The sequence below is a fragment of the Rousettus aegyptiacus genome, unplaced genomic scaffold, assembly GCF_014176215.1.
Source record: "Rousettus aegyptiacus isolate mRouAeg1 unplaced genomic scaffold, mRouAeg1.p scaffold_m13_p_13, whole genome shotgun sequence".
In the NCBI taxonomy this organism is placed as follows: domain Eukaryota; kingdom Metazoa; phylum Chordata; class Mammalia; order Chiroptera; family Pteropodidae; genus Rousettus; species Rousettus aegyptiacus.
The window spans coordinates 59,456,511-59,474,411 of NW_023416288.1; the positions used below are offsets into that span (position 1 = coordinate 59,456,511).

The 17,901-nt window shown below is 36.0% G+C and overlaps 1 protein-coding gene across 2 annotated transcripts in view; it reads right to left on the minus strand.

Annotated features, from left to right (window-relative positions):
- Positions 1–17,901, minus strand: part of EXOC4 (exocyst complex component 4) — a 632,532-nt gene that overhangs the window by 343,576 nt on the left and 271,055 nt on the right. For both annotated transcript variants that reach the window (XM_016148762.2, XM_016148763.2), the window contains exon 10: positions 7,334–7,430. In XM_016148762.2, the coding sequence (XP_016004248.1) occupies positions 7,334–7,430 (97 nt within the window). The remainder of the gene's footprint in view (positions 1–7,333; positions 7,431–17,901) is intronic.

Genomic DNA, 17,901 nt, shown 5'->3' on the forward strand with positions numbered 1-17,901 from the left:
CAAACCATATTACTTCTTTAGGAGAAAACGATCTACACTTCAGCCACTTCAGCCACAACTCTTCTTTAGAAACTCTCATAAACCTGAAACGTCACACGGGATAACTCCTTAGGAACATCTTGATGGGCTTATGGCTTAACAATATCTGCTCGATATCTTTGGATAATACTGTCAAAGCAGGCTAGCTCAAAGATTTATTTTCCATTTTAGGACACATAATTGTTAAGAGTGACAGAGGATTTTCACTACACTAATTACAGTAGTGCTGATAACGTCACCCTTAAAAACAGGGCTTCCTGAGTGTCCTAAATCCAGTAAAGGAAGTCTAAGAAAACAGTTTTTCCCGACAGCCATTACATGAGGCAATCTCTAAGCCTTAGAAGTCATTCAAAGTTTCAGATCTAGTCCCATAAGTTTCTTGCAAATCTAAATATAACAGTCTCCTTTTTGTTTAAACCAAAAGGAGAAATTTTAGCCTTGACTATTGGTGTACAAGCTCCCTATTCGCAAGCCCCAACATGCACCTCAGCACCCCACACCCCTATTCACATTAGCCGGCTCGCTGTTGTTGAACGAATTCATCCTCTATTTACTTTCCATTTCCTCTGCCTCAGTCATTCTCCCCCAGATATACACATGGCTTCTCTCTCACCTTCAAGTGTAATCAAATGACACGTTCTCAGAAAGGCCTTCCCAGGTCACCCTGTCTAAAATAGTGCCCTCGACCACGGCCACCAGCCATTAATATCTAATTCCTAACTCCTCTGTTCTTCATGAACACTTCCTAAAACCTGATACTGTTACCCGCGTGTATTAGTCAACTTTTTTGGCTGATTTTTCCATTAGACTAACTTCCATTTGGGCAAAGACTTGTTAGTCACTAGATGCAAAAACTTGGCACAAAGTAAGTACTCAATAAATTTGGTTAAATGCATGAGAAAATGGATTTTTATTATGCTTACTTATAACAGCGAACATTATATGCTTTTGATCTGCTAGCATTGTCAACATGTGAAATTATAAGTACAATAATTAGTAAAACAAAAAATGTAAAATGAAAACATAAATCACAGTAGCTATTTACTTTGGAATATTGTTTTCAGATACATTGCCTACCATATTAATGGCATAATCAGTGTAGGAGCCTTTTATTTTTCCGGGTTTGGTTTCAACTACTTCTTGACTCCCTAACTTCAAGCACTCCTTAACAAATCACAGGCATTTCAAACTTATTTCACAACCAGGCCATGAGTAAATCTTAACCCACAACTTACACTGCTACTAACTGGCAGTTGGTATATCTGACAAAATTAACTTTTAGAAGATATTCTTCTCTACAATTAAAAACAAATATGATTAGATATGCTTACAGTTACGTGTTCTTACACTTAAGGCACACAGTCAATCAGAGATACTGTCTTTCACCAAAGCCCAAATTGCCAAGAAAATTTCATCTCCATAACTAACATAAATGCCAGCCTACCCCTTATTGAGCAATAAATATTTCATTTTTTGTTCTACCCAGTAAGCCTTAGTTGCTGTCTGATTTTAATGAAGTGTAGCTGATAATAAATAGTGAAAAAATACTCACAACCTGGATATTCAATAATCGAGTTGTGTTCAACAAAGTAAGCATCAGTGACATTTTTACAACTTTAAAAGGCATCAACATCCACCATGTCTCCAGCCTCTTACCCTCTGCCAAGTAACTCTGAGACTATAAACATCTGTTCAATTGTCTCATAAGAAACACCCTATATAAACAAAGTGTTTGTTACCCTAAAGAACCAAGTGCCTTTTAAAAGCTAGTTAAAGCGGATAAGCAAAAGAAACAACACATTGTCAGCTGGACTTTTAAATTTAAAAATGTCAAGCCTTTGGAGTCCCTAAATATTATAAAAGCATTTCTCAGTCACAAAATTACAATACTTGAAAAGTAAAAAGCAAAATCCAAACCAACCAATTCCTTTATTTTATAGATATGAAAATTAAGGTTCGGTGATTTTGGCCAATATCAAAAATTAAAATGTGGTCATTCCCCTCCCCGCCACCAGTCATTTTCAGTGGTCTAGCCTATTATGCAATACACAAACGCCTTTCCATTGAAACCATAGCTCCAGTGCTAAAAGAAGGAATAAATAATCATTTACTAAATTAATTTCCCAAGTGTGTTTAAACTGGAAAATTTAATGTACATTCTCCATGGCAGATAATTAAGATTAAATGAGGTCTTAAGGGTAAGACCTTAATCCAATAGGGCTCATATCCTAAGAAAAAGAAGAGGCCATATAAGGATACAGTGAGAAGACTTCCTTGGGGAGACATGTGTCCTCATTCCTGACTTGTCCCAGCTGTAAAGATTTGGAATTTCACTTTCCTCAGCAATGATGGGCAGCATGAAATCCCATCACCTATTTCTGAGGTTTATCCACCTTTGAAACCAGAAGCCTACAGCTATGAGATGGTGAGAACAACAGAGTCTAATAAAAGACTTTGTCTTCATTAGCAACACTCCTCACCAACTGGCCTCATTGGCCTGAATGCACATATAGATAAAAAGAGCAAGAATTAGTGTTTTTTGAGTACTTTAGTTAGATGCTGCAAGGATTTAGATTTTTAAAGAAATAACTTTTGTTGTCAACCATTTTCTGCTATGAGAAGGAATTATGCCAACAAATCTAAAGTATGATGTATTCTGTTTTTAGGCTTTTAGAGAATATAGAATAATGAGAAATAAAAAAAAAAAATACAAAGGGAAAAATAAATTCTCATTCCCTCCCCCCAAAACACCACAAATAGCAGGTACAGAGTAATTTCAAATTTCCTGAAAAGGCTACATCATATATTAATTGTAATTAAAAAGTGTTAAATTGTGTCAAACTGTGGTTGATACCTTAATAAAATGTACTTCAGTGATGAAGGTTTATTTATACTTAGATCATGGTTAACAATTACCATGATGTAATTATTCAGAAATAATATTTTTTGTAAACAAGATCTAATTTCATATCATACCTAAACAAAAGAACTATGCCATTCGAATATTAACATTCACATTTCTCCTCTTTGTTACCTAAATTCGAGACCTATAAAACAAATTTCATTCATCAGAACTAATCCGTCTATTTCTCTTGCATGTTTTCAGGGAAAGCTGAAAAACAGCAAAGATGTCGGTGGGGGGAGGGGGGAGGCATGAGGCCTACAATTTTCAGGGTTTACATTTTGGTGAAAGTGTTTTAGAATCTACCCAGACATGGCCAAAAACCTGTTTATTTCAATGTTTTTGTTTGCTTAGATCCACGGGTAAAAAAAACTGATCAGATGGCCCCTTATCATCCAAAACTCACATTAGGGGTCTAATTACACACAACTTTTTAGGCTAAGAGTGAAGCAAGGATAATACTATATCTCCTCTTTCTAAAATACAGCTCTCTAAGAGATAATATTCTGGTTTCTTAACCAAAAAGAGAAAATACTAAGGGAAAACATTAAATAAATCGAGGAGCCAGTGGAGTTCATGACTGAACAAACTGTAAGTCGGTTTCCCTGTCTCCAACGCCCTGGGAGATTTCCCAGTGATGAGATGGCGGCAGTTGAGAGACAAGTACGAAAATAAGTTTGCAACAAGGTTATCAGATCTAAGGGCCTCATGCAATAATTTTATGGGAGGACAGTACAAATAAATGGCTACTGAGAATATATAAAAGAGCATGATGGGAATCTGCTGGGTAGTGTTCTTAGCTGGTGCTTCAGAGTTTTCAATAGGGAAAACCTTTAGGCTGCAGAGAATGCACTGCAAGCTGAATAAAAACTAAGAAAAGAACAGTTTTAATCAGTGAAGTGTGGAAAAGCCATAGCCACAGTTTCTGGGAGACAGAATACAAGCATTGCTGGACACAGGAGATGAGCAACAAAGGAAAATTAAGGCCCCGCACACTTGAAAGGTTTTTCTTCCTTCCACTGAAAAACATTTGAGCGTTCCCAAAGAGAGTTTAAGAAAACAATGACATAATGTTTGAATAGTGTTGGCTTGTGATAAAAGTCAACTTGTGATAAGTTCCCTCTGAACCTACTTTTTGAATACATTATAAGTTATAAAAAAATAATAATAATTATAATCCATTAGAAAAAAAAAAGTTTGGAAAATTAGGATGGAAAATAATACGAGTCACTCCACACAAACTGAAACACCTTTGGAGGGGAACTGCTGGGTGACAGATACGTGGACAGTTCAATAACGTCAAACTGGGTCCAGCGGAGGCTGTGCTGATTTGCACACTAGGTGTAACGATCTCACTGATCAACCTCCTTTGCAATAATTGGTGTTTTCCAGCTTCCTAATTTTTGCCATCCAAGCAGCCACCAAGTGAGTACCTTTAAGCAAGGATTTGATATTACTTGTTTTGTTTCCCCAGGACCTGGCATAGAATTGGAGTTCAATACATAATCAGTGAGTAAAACTGAAGTGAAGGAGACTAGATTTGCAACTAGATAACTGGCTCAGGTTTTCATTTTAAATCTCAAATCCTGTGTTTTTTCCTAACTTTCCATTTTTTTTTTTTTATACTGCCTCTCTGGCTATGTTATATTGTCTTCTAAATAATAAAATGCTAAATCACATTCATTCTGAACTAGCACGAGGAAAAAAAGCAAGGAGCAAAGGCTAAAAAAATATATGTGTATATATTTAAATAATCCCATAAAAATAAGAGTGACTATTTCTAAACAAGAGTCCACATCTAACTCAGAGAAGAAAAAACATTCATCACAAGTAAGCAAGAAACATTCCATTTACTGAGTATAAACGAACAACTGAAGAAGAAATGAGAAAATTTTTAAATAACAATAGTAAAAATGAAATATACTAGTATGAGAAAGCACACTGATTCTTCTCATTACCAAAACTAAATTTCCAAAATTTAGAAGAAATTCCAATAATCCACAAATACTAAGTTGTAAAAACTGAAATTAAAAAAAAAAAATACTAAAAGATCTTAGTCATTTAAGTTCCATAAGCACATTATGAGTTTTCAGCTGAGTCTCTATAACAGGTTTGAGAATAAATTACAATTTAAGCCAAAGGCTAATTTAAAGTCTACAATGATCAGCTGCTTACAAAGGAATTGACTTACCTTGCAGACCATATTTTTGTTACTTTCATTAAGAGTTACACAGAAAATGAATGAATGAATGCTAAACTATTTAAATCATGCACCAAAACTTTCTCCAGTTCTAGTCAACAATAAATCAAAATTCTGAATGAAAGTAGAACCCAAACAAATGAGTAAAACTAGTAGGAATATTACACCTCCTTAAAACAACTCTCTAGTAAAGCAGTGTAAATATAATACTAAATAATTATCAAAAATTGTAATATATTAAATGTTTCCAGTACTTTACCAGAAATGCAGTTTATTGAGTGTGAAATAGTATACTTTTCCATTTAACTAACTTCATTCATGTCAAAAAAGAAAAAAAAAGTTTATGGCAAAATAAATCTCTTTAAATGTGGTTATTGACAACACTGCCAAAAAGTTTCCGAAGGGTTTGTTTTTTCTATATTTTAGGAATAAATGCAAGCATAAGGATTCCAGTTATCCAAGCCATAATGTAATTTACCAGTAAATTATGGTGTTAAATCTAGAAGATCCCTATAGTGATTTAGGTATTATCCCCACTTTCCTAACAATTAGCAGCACTAAGCAGAAATCAGTTGTAATTGGAGAAGACAGTGAGTATTAAATTATCAAAGTCATTTGATATATATGAGCATTGTTACTTAATCTAGAATTCTATATGTTATAATTTACCTAGAAGTTTAGAGGAATAGTCTTAATTCTCTTAACTCCATGATTCTTAAATCATATGAATTTACTTGCTGCAAATGTTTGCTAACACAGACTTTTTAAGGTTAATAAAATTTCTTTAAAAATATCTTATTTTTTACTGTGTCAAAGTGGCGAGATTTGTTGCTATTGTTTAATTTATATCTTTGTGTGGTTTTTTTAATTTAAAGCTAACAAGGTAAAGTAACCCAGTATAATTTTAAAAACTGGTTAAGAAAATAGAATTGAATTAGTTCTAATGATATCAATTTAGTAAGTCTTGGCTAATGAGATGGTAGGATATTGTCAGTAATAAACTTCAGACGTTTCATAAATATATACATAGTATTATCTATGGTCAAGTCAGTAGCATTTGTTTACTGTTAATCCAAATGCCTCAAATATTATGGGAATGATCCGAGAACGTTAAAGTGATAATAATATTAGGTGTCTAACTTTTAATAAACCCAAGGGTTTCTGGTCCAATATATAAAAATATAAGGAAATATGTATATTCGTTAGCTACAAAGGAAAATATACAATTAATGTTATACTGGATATCTGCGTCCAAAAGTATCCTTTTTGATTGTAGTCAAAAACACATAATTTACCATCTTACCCCTTTTTAAAGGTATGATATAGTCTCTAGAACTTTTTCATCTTACAAAACTGAAATTTTAGATCCACTAAACAAATCTGCTCCCTCCCATACCAAAAAGTACCTTCTTAAAGGTATTTAGGGCTCCGAAGCTTTTAAAATAGAATTATCATGGATTATTACTTTCTTATAATTATACTATCACAATAAACTGTAAGTATTATGATAGATGTCATTTTAGTCACCGTCAAGTTATCCTTCAGTACATAAAACCATATATTTGATTGATGTCTTTTTGTTTTTGTTCAAATCATATTTGTTCAGAGACTTGCCAATTCTCAAAGGATATATGAGTCATTAGTGTAAATTAGTGAGACAGATCATGGGTCTGCAATCTTTTTCCTGCCAAGGGACAGAGAGTAAGTATTTCAGGCTCTGTGGGCCATATGAGTTCTGCTGCAAATATTCAACTCTGCAACTGCAGCACAAAAGCAACTATGGGCAACACGTATAATGGTGAGGAGTGTGTATCAATATGATTTATTTACAAAAATAGGGAACGGGTTAGCTTTCTCCACTGGGCCATAGTTTGCCAACCCCTGAAATACATGGGAGGGGAGGGACAGAGAGCAAGAGAGGGGCAGGGGCAGGAAAGGAGAATAGGAAAGAAAATCTGAAATATTTATGGAGTTTTACTCGTAAGCACAAGTAGCTTTAGTGGTGTTGACATTATTTGTTCTATTGATTAACTTTGATAGTAAGGCTCTTGAAAGTGGAATAAGCTCATTTTTTTTGTTTTTTTGTTTTTTTTTATGACTTGTTTCAATGTTGACTGACCTATTAGCATTCACTACATCAGCATAAATAATGAAAATATTGATCTTCACTAAGTACACAGGATTTGACTTACCTTAATAATGGATGGAATATGACAGTAATATTTCTGGCTCCAGGTTTGCAGACAAATTTTGTTCCTCCACCTTCAATTAAATTGTCATCAGGGCCCCCTTTCAGGAAAAAAAAAAGAGAGAGAGAGAGATTTAGTTTTTAGAACTATAACAAAGAAATAAACTGAGCATAGCTACTTAAATGTTACACCAACATACATGGGACCATCTATGAAAACAACTGCCTTCAAAATCTACAAAACTATTCGGAATGACCTGACGTAGTCCTCGTTAAATAAACTGTGAATTATCATATTCACCCTGGAGCAAGAACATGAAAGCATGATAGGAATAGTATAGTTAAAGAAACAGTGCAAGAGTATAACTCAGTTAAGGTTAAACTTTTAATCTCTCATCATCAGTGTCTATCTTGGACAGTACGGTACATGGGACTGTGAGGGGAAGGAGGAAATGCCATTCGAAGTGGGCCAGGGCTGTATCAGTTGGAGCAGAGAACCATACAAACCTAACTGACCATACTGCATCAAATCTAAGAACCCATTACTTACAAGATACACTATTGTTTTATTTAACACAAAGGGAAAAAAAATCCTGCTAAGCAAACTACAGAATGCTTCCTTATTACTTAGAATCTTTGTTCTCTTATCGAAAAGCTCCTTTTTAAATAGATGTTTACCGTATGTCTCTCATACACATAAGGTGATACAAGAAAAATAAACTGGTTAAGGCATTCTTAAAACTATGTAATTTTCTGAGTCCAGCTCTTCTGAATGATTCAGAGTTGTCAATATCCTTGTTTTCTAAAGAATGTCAGCAAATGAGTTTCTCTGAGGAATGTATCAGGTATTTTATTTCAAGCTGCTGATACCCATTCCGCAAGGTTTAATGTTATGTTCTTAATGGTATCAGAAGATTTAAAGAAAACATGTTTTTATACCAACCAAGACTCATGCCCTTTCCTCAAATGGTCCTTATGAGGTTCATTAACTGAAATACTGAAGGGTCACAGTATGAGGTGTAAATACTCAGCTCTCACACACTGAGGCAAAAACAACTCGCATGGCTGTCTTCTGGTGGACAGCCATTAAGATGGCGTTGGTTTAAGATATGATCTAATTTCAGAGAGTTGAGAATGTGAAAAATTATACATTTTAGGATACTGGGAGAAATGCCCCCAACCCCTACTCATCTTTTCCATTAGCTTAATAAATGCAGCCCCTGACTTCTCTTCATCTTTTCCTCACTCCAAGGAAAGTGAAGTAACTCCTTTGGTAAAATTAAAAGGAAAAGCTCGGCATGCATACTTCAGCAACCCCGTATGCCACTTTAGACACCAGAATGCCTATATATAATAAGTGTGGTCTTGCTAAGCTTGCAATAAGGGTCCTGTCTTCTTAGAGGAGGACAAAATGGTCCAGCACCTTTTGTAAGTGGGTGAGTAAATTTGTTTAATTTTGATGTCGATTTAACAAATTCATTTGGCTCTCATACTAAGTTACATCATTCAGTCTAGTTTATATCAATATCGAGGTGGTATTTCACCTTCCATCTACCTTACTTGGATTATTTCTTAATAGTTTCAGACCTCTGACAAGAAAGGTACATGCCATATAAAAGGCTTCCTCAAAGCTTTAACAACCTATACTTATATTTCTTTCCTAAATTAAACATTTTCTTTCTAATTATAGCTGTTTGCATGATACCAAACACAACTAAGTCTCACCTGATTTATTATCTGTCTTAATGGTCTCTAAGGCATCTTGGAAATTGACTGATAAAAACATGTGAAGCTTCAGAAATCCATACCCCATGTCATCGAGACTCCCCAGAGGCATCAGAGTCTAGACAAATCCCATTTGGATCAGTTGTTTCCACCAACTAATCAGAGCATGGTTTGTCTCAAGAAAAACAGAAATTCCGATGGCATGTACAGCTCTTAATTCAAAATTATGAGCTGTTTTTTCTCTTTTGGAAAAAAAATTCCATTTTATGGTACTATATTTGCCACGGAGATGTGTTCTGCTAAATCAGAGCTTTTGCTGATTTAAAAGGAAAGCAAAAGGAGAGCATCAAGACCACCGCGAACACTGCTCGAAAGGTAACACACTATGGTGACAGGAAAAATAAGACAGAATGTCTTCTAACGCTTTAATCTACTCAGTAAGAGCGCATGTTCTAAGGACTATGTGATCTCCAATGGTTTCTGTGATTTTAGGTACTTGGTAATTGATCACAGATCTGATTAACCTAGCTTGTCATTTGCTCTAAATCCATGTTAGCTATAGACAGATGATTACTGACTCACACAATGGGGTTAAACTAAATAAAAAGTAAAGCTTGGGCAGAAATATGAAAAGAGATTCTGCCCGGCCCTGCCCTGAATCCCAACCAAAATTCCACATACGGAAACCTCGTATAATCTTCCAGTCCCACTACCAAGTGCCATCTACACTGCATTTGATGCGATTTCATTTTTACCAACCATTAGGTCAAATCTAGCTTACTGAATTACCAATAAAATAGCACCAAACCTGGGAAAATATTCTTGAAACTAAAGCTGTCAGAATCAAAAGTAAAGGCTATGGTTAAAGACTGTATGGTCTCTGAGTCTCCTTCCTCTGAGATTTATTACAGCACTTCAAGATTCTGGGTGAGAAACCAAACTCCCTGCTCCTCCCTTGCCTTCCCGTAATCAAGTAACCTGGGAGCTGCTGTCACGAGCATTCCCAAGGAACATGCTGTTCAGTTCTGAGAAGAACACGAAAAGGGCTGAGGTGTCTCCCGCCCCATCACTCATTATGCTCACAACAGTCTAATCCCGGCTGTCGGAGGCCAGGTGATAGGCACCAGAGAAAATGTGGAATGATGATGGATGTTTGGAAAGAAAGAGAAATGGATAATTGTATTACGAGTAGAATATATATTCTGCAGAAAGGAGGGGAAGAAATGCCCAGTCATATTTCCTGTTCCTCGCAGTCAGGACAATGGTTTGACGGGCTGTCAGATGAAGAGAAAGGGGCACGAAGGCCACCCAGTGTCTACAGGAATGACAGCATCTTAGTGTTTGCAAGCTAGTCCCTTCTTTTAGAATTTTATTTACTTATAAATAATTAGTTCCTAAACTTATTCTTCCCTTGGTTCTCCCAAATATAATTTGATGTAGTTTATAATAACATAGTCCTTTTAATAGAATAGAAAACCAAAGCCTCAGAAAGAAATGTAAAGAACTGTTTTCCTGAGAGGACTAGAGCTCAGTGGGAAGAATCAAGATCTGTACCAGAGCCTAGATCTGCTATTTCATATTATAAGTGTGATAAAAATTATTTAAATCCACTGAGCTTCAGCTTTCTCATTTATAAGACACAGACTGCAATAAACTCAAAGGTTTGCAGTGATGTTTAAGTAAGATGACACAGTCTAGGCATTCACTACATTAAACACCTGTACATCTCAATATAAATTGTTGCCTAATTTTCCCTTGAGAATTACCAAGCGGTTAAGGATCTGATTCCACACACACACTCACACTCACACACACACACACCATCACTGGAATATACATTTTTTAAAAAAGTCCAAATTTCAAAATATGTTATTCTTGCTACTTTGGGCAACATTGTACAACTCCATATCATTAATGAGACCAATTAAAACATGGCTGTCTTATTTGGAGGACAATATTTTGCAGTGAAACATTTAGAAAATTGGTGAAAATATAGTGTGATGGAGTAAGATTCGTCTTTCTCTACTCTTCATTTTTCAATTAAAAATAGTCAATATTAAATGTAAAGATGTTAAAATTATAAGTGTTTTGTGCCAAGTACTGAGATTAAAATAGTATAGTTTAATGGTCACATTTATTGAGCTGCACAAGCAGCACGCCTTATCCAATATTTTTAATGGGCGTGGACTGAAGCTGGCCTTTCCACTCAGATCCACGATGAAGGTGAATTATTTTACAGCAAACATTTGCTTCACTAATACGCCTTAAGGATTATAAGAATGCATTCAGTATAATAAATATGGAATTCCTGACTGCATCGATTAATGGGATCTTTAACTGGCTCTAAGAACCAGCTGAACGGTCTGAGAATCCCCTGAATTCACAGCTATCACCTTGCCAAAGATGTTCTCTTAGATCAAGTTCTTTAGCAAGCACCTATTCTTAAAGCACAAATTATCATTATGACTTAATTCTGTTGCTTTTGCTACCACCACCAAACTGTAGCAAGGGACTAGGTATGAGCTTAGGGTTTGGAACTAAATTAGGAAGAAAGCAAAAACATGTATTCTTACCCTCACATAACATAATTATAGTCAACTCACACAAATCAGGATCGGCGATAACATTCTATCGCTTGTGGGGAGTGCTATGGGATCTGGAGAGAAAATCCAGGCAGCGAGCCCCTTCGAGGAAAGGATCACCTTTTGCATTCAACTCTCGCCAAGTGTATTATTATAACAACAATACTATTTTGTTCATGGATGTATCCCATGTGCTTGAAATAGTTTCTGGTGCATCATAAATACTCCATAAAGATGTGCCCAATGAATATATGAATAAACAAATGAACAAACAATAAAACGATAATGTCTATATTAAACCAAGTGAATTCTACCTAGGAACAAATAGCAATCGTTTTTTGTATGCTCAGTAAGGGATCTGGGTTTCAATAAAGTCCTGAAAAAGTATATTGATTAGAATATTATTTGTAGAGACAATTTCCCAAATGAAATAAATTAGTTATCTCCACCATTAGAGAAACAAATTTCTTGCCTATAATTCAATGCTCAATTATATTTTACTCCTGGGTAACTAATGTTGTACTGAAGATAATGAAGACAGGTGTCAAGTACTACACAGGACATGCAGAAAAGGTCGAGAAGAAGGAAGGGGATTGGTGTTCTTTATTCACCTACTAGGAAACAGGTGCTATGCTGGACCCTTCACAAAAACTATCTCACTTCATCCTGGTAATAGCCGTGTAATATCATTAACACAGAGATTAAGAAATGGAGGCTCACTATTTTTTCCAAATATATATATATACTATGATGTGTTTAAAATCATTTTATGTTCCCAAGAAACTCACAGTTTGAACAAAATGACATAGATGATGGGTGATATAAGAAAATTCTAAAATAGGAAGCAGTAAATCCTGATTTTATGGTGGTTTCGACACACAAAATGCATTTTCCATGGAATCGACGCTAACGACAGAAGCTGGTTATCCAACTCAAAGAACAAAAAGCTTCTTTTATCAAAACTGTAGGTGAAGCTTAAGAAAAACAATATTCTCTAGATCAAACTATCATATACACAATGATTCTGGGGGAAATATATTTAATGGTCCTACTGAAGCCAGAAATAACACTTTCTACCATAATACAGTCCCAGCAGCAAGAACTAAAACTATCTCTACTTTTCCCCACCTCCTCTGACCTGCCAGTAGCAGGTACAAAGACCCCTCCGACCCCAAACACTGGTGGAGCCCGGAAACATGAAAGGGAGAAGAAATAGCTGGGACATTCAAGGAGGGAATTGGGGACAGTCTGCCTGCATTAATGCCCAAAGCACCTATAGAACCCTATTTTTTTCTGTGTCTCCTTTTAAGTAAAAATTTACAATAGCCCTCCCTTGCTATTTCTTTTATTGTTACCATAGTTTTAATCCTGAATAAATTTGTGCTTAATTTCCTTAATGGGGTGGAGGCTGAAGGTGAGTAGTGATGAACTCAACTAATCTTTGAAAGGAATAAAAAAATATACATATTAAAGATTCCTTGATAACCTTTTCATTCTGCTGAGGGCCCAGGTGAGAGAAAATAACTGGGATTTACAGCAATACCATATAATTCTGGAATATTCTGAAGCACAAGTAAGAGTGAAGATGAGAGACTTCAGAGCCAGGGTTAAGGATTTACCAGCGAGAAGTGGGAAAGAACAAGGGGTAAAAAGAGTTGAAGGTTTTGGTAGGAGAAATTTAAGTGATTAACCACAGAAGGGTCAGGCTTGATAAGACAATAAATGAGGTTTGGAAATGGCTTAAATGAAGAAAATGACAGAAGTTGACACTTGGGGGTCTCTATAAGGTCAAAGAGTGTTTATGGCTGGAGTCACAGTGAGAGAAATTGTTCTGAAAAATGGAAGGTTATAGTTAGAGAGGGACATACTTAGAATTATACCTCTCTTTGTTTTCTGTAGGTCACAGGCACAGAAAACTCTCCTCTGAAGTACAAATGGGGTGGGAACAGTAAGTTTAAAGTCCGATAGTTAGAGAATTAGGCAGCAGCCAAGTTTGGGGGTGGGGTAAGTCTGCGAAAAGAAAAGAAATCCCAAGGTCTCAGTCCAGGGTAAGAAGGGGACATTCCTTTTGGTTTTCTCTATAATCACTCAAAGGTATAAGGCATAGTGCAGAGAAAAAGAATCTCAGGGACTGCAGAATTATGGGTTATTGTGAGGACACGTTTTGAAGTATAAACGACAATGTAGTACATATATGTACAGTATTTCAATTAGAGCAGACTGTTAGGAAGAGAATACCTCACCTGAGATTTGCTTCAAGTAAGACCATCTCTCTGAGACTTTTGGTTAAAAACCATGAAATAATTTTTAAGAAGAAATAAAAATCATACTCTTTTGCAGTTCAAGAATTGAAAACATTCTAGCTCCTAATTAACAAATCAATTTTATAATAACGTATTATTTTGGGTTGGTCTCTTGGTTTGAAAACCGAAACCAAAAAAAGAAAAAAAAAATCACTTCCTAATTATCTTCCTAACAATAACTTATAATAAGAGGTTCTGGAGAACAGGATGACAAAGAAGAAAGATGAAGCAACAAAGTTCAAGGTTAATAATAACTCCTCCGGAGCCATCAGTAAAACATGTTCAAGTGGAACCATGAGTATAAGTCGAAAAAGGCCCCATTGGTAACAGTGCTGTTTCTGTAATGGAGTCTAAAACGGCACGTTCCATGAAGAGCAAAATGAGCTGATGACCAAAGGGTCAGCACATTACTGCATGCACATTTTTAAATGGTCCATTAATCAAGCACAAGGAAACTTTATGGGAAAGGGTGATATTTCTGGATGATCCAGATACTGTATGTGGAGTCTGAGGGTACTCTGTACTTGACTCCCCAGCTTGAATAGGTTCTGGGCTTTGTTCCTGTTCTCCTGTGTCTTGTAAGATCACTTGGGTTTGGCAAATACCCTCCAAATGAAACCTGACTTTAGTAGTAGTACTTTCTCCATTATTGTGCTACGATCCTTCCCCCTCGCCCCCTTTTCCTCATAATCCCAACTCATCAAAGAAATGTTTTAAGTATTTTAGCCAATATTTTAAATTTCCTCATGGGTGGATCAATGAAGGTATTAATCGTGCTGCTAGAAAAAGGTCTCCACACAACCTACTCCTTATGGAATCGTCTACCAATAACTTCCCCTCAGAATTTAACTACTCCAGTGTAAATGTCTTTGGATTCTACTCAGATAGCCCTGTTATTGTTTGTTTTAAATAAATTCTCATAGTAAACCTAAGATAATCATTATAAATAATACCAAAAAAATGGAGTATAATATAGTTGTCTTAAACATTATCAGTTAATTTGATATAGTGAAATAACAATGTATAATAAAAAATTTGATTTGTATTATAAAATCCGATATTAAGAGAATGAAGTTCTCTAACTTTGATATCAAGTTGGCGTATGGCACTAAATTGCTTAACCACGCTGAGCCATCTACTTCTTACAATAAAATAAGGAGAATGAACCAGGGAGTGTACTATTGAGAAACTCTTCGACCTATGAATTTTTACTTCCTAGATTATAAATTTCTTTTACAACATATTCTTCCCATTGGTTTTATTTACACTTTCTGATATGGTATAACAATATCATAGAAATTTATGCCAAATATTATAATTATTGAGATTTCATATGCAATTATTCTAATGGAATTTTAAATGAGAATGAACTATATTTTTGCTTTGGGATATTAGTTGTGCTTCAGGAAAAAATAATTAGTATCATTTCAGGCTGATATTTTTACATCATCTAATTAGGATTATCTTATTCTCTTTCATGGGAAACATCTTAGATTCTGCCCTGATTATCAGAAAATGGACAAAACTCATGGCATGTCTGTGGAATCTTAATCTAAATTGTTTCCCAATTATTTACCCCAAAGCAGGTATCAGAACTTTAAAAGAAAAAAATCCCTATAATTGATGGTTTTCAAAAAGTGATTCTGAAAAAATGTATGTATTTCATAGAAAACACTATTTAATTGAATTCCATCTATAATCAGTGACTTAGCATTTTGGTGCCTAGGAGTGGGCTCATGATGGTATAAATGTAACTAACGGACATAGTCTATGACCTCGAGAAGTTCACGTTATGATTGGGGTATAAAAAAGAATAAACCGAAATTCAGAGACAGACAAAGCTATTATAAAGTATAGCAAAAGAATTAAAAAAAAAAAAAAATAGCATTCCACCAAGATATAACTATTGCTCTTGAATTTGGAAACCAACCTATTATAAGCATAATAAAACCAAGGAAGACACGTGAAGTTATAGTTTGGCAGAGAAAATATACTATTGTTTCCCTGCAAAGTAGCCTGATATTAATAACACAAAAGAAAGAAGATTGGCGACGATAATACATAATACAAAATTCCTAATATTGGTATTCAATAAATACCCCATTTGGCTGATCAAAAATAGTGACTCAATCACATAACAAGGAGCCACTTATCAACATTTCCTAAACACATCATGTAAAATTATTTTAAAACCTCTTCCTGGAAAAGTATTTTTCTTTTGTATTTCTTTAAAGAGCAGTGAATCTGCTTTCTAAATGTGTTTTTTCAAAAGTCTAAAATATAGACAAGGCTTTTATTAAAATAAAATGCACAAAAGAATGACTTGTCAATTTAGCTCAGGAGGGAACAGAGATGGGAGGAGATTACTAACAAAAAGGCTCTGAAGATACCAGACAAAGCAACTTGGGCCTGGAAATTGATGGTCTGCAGACACAGCTTCAGCGTACACATTTTTTATCCCATCAGTCCAGCAACAGAGAACTGAGGACAGACTAGAACAAAAAGATGGAAGGCAGATTAAATTCAACAAGTTTTTATTACATACCAACGATGCGCAGGGACTGTAGAAGTTCCCGGCAGTAGTGAGAACACTACCAACTTTTGGTTGTTCATACCTGAAACAGTAGTCATTCTCACTCTCTTCTGCTCATGTCTCTCATCCAACCCATCAGCAAATCTGGTCGGTTCCGCCTTCCAAATGTCAAGGATCCCCGTACTTTTCACAATCCTCGCTGCTACTACTTTCCAAGCCACCACCAACTGTGTCCTAATTACTGGTGCCTGAACTGGTCCCCCTGCTTCCATCCTTGTCCTCTTCAGGAGATTCTCAACGTACGAGCCAGAGTGATCCTGTTAACGGGCAAGGCTAATCCAGCTACTCCTGTCTCCAGAACGTTCCAAATGCTTCCTATCCTTGTAGTAAAAGCCAAACTCCTTACAATGACCTGAAAGACTGTATACTATCTGCCCTGGTAACTTCCTGGGTCCAGCTCCTACTGCTCCCTGTCTCACTCTGCTCCAGTCACACGCGCCTGCTGCCTCTTTTGTGAACATGCCGAGTGCATGTCTGTCGGAGCCTCTGTTCGTCTTGTCCCCTCTGTCAGCCCTCTTCTGCTAGGTCTGTGCGACTTGCTGCTCCCTTACCTCCTTCACGTCTTTACTCAACTACCTCCTTCGCGGTAAGTCCTTCCCTGGCATGCAAAAGGAAGGCAAAATAAAATGTAAATTCATTTAAATATTAAATTTAGTCAGTAGAAGCATATATTTCTATATACCAGCAACAATAAGTCTACAAAAACTAAGTTCAGAAAACCGGCCATGATGATATAATTCCAAGGAAGATACTACACAGGGGATGCCCACTAAAATGACACATTTGCACAAGCGCACAACTAAAGCATACACGCAAAAACTTGAAACCACATATATAAATGCTTGAGCCAGAGTTTCCCTCCTAACACTCTATCCTGAGTGTTTTCCCATGTCATTAAATATTCTTTAAGAACCTGAGTATTAAAGATTGCGTAACATTGTTGGAATATGCCGAGCATTCCCCATCCGACGACTGTTAGAAAGTCCGCTGCGTGCCAGGCACTATGCTAGGTGCCGGGAAATAAGAGTAATCAAAAAAGACAGAGCCCCGCCCCGGCGGAGCTGAGCCGGCACACAAACGTGCTGCAATTACAAACTGTCTTCTGCGCTATGAAGATGGAACAAAGTGGCAGGACAGACGCTGATATCCCTATAATGTTTACAATAATCTCTATAATATGATCTCTTTAATAATTAGGTGCTAATTTACTTCAAGGCCAGAGAAAACCTCTTTCAGGGAGAGACACACACAGAACCCAGAGAATGAGTGGTGGCTGGTCTGTAAAAAGGGGAGGAAGGAGTATTTTAAGCAGAGGGAGGGAGGAGCATGTGGAAGACCTGGAGGCAAAGAGGAGCTAGGCGCTTTCAAG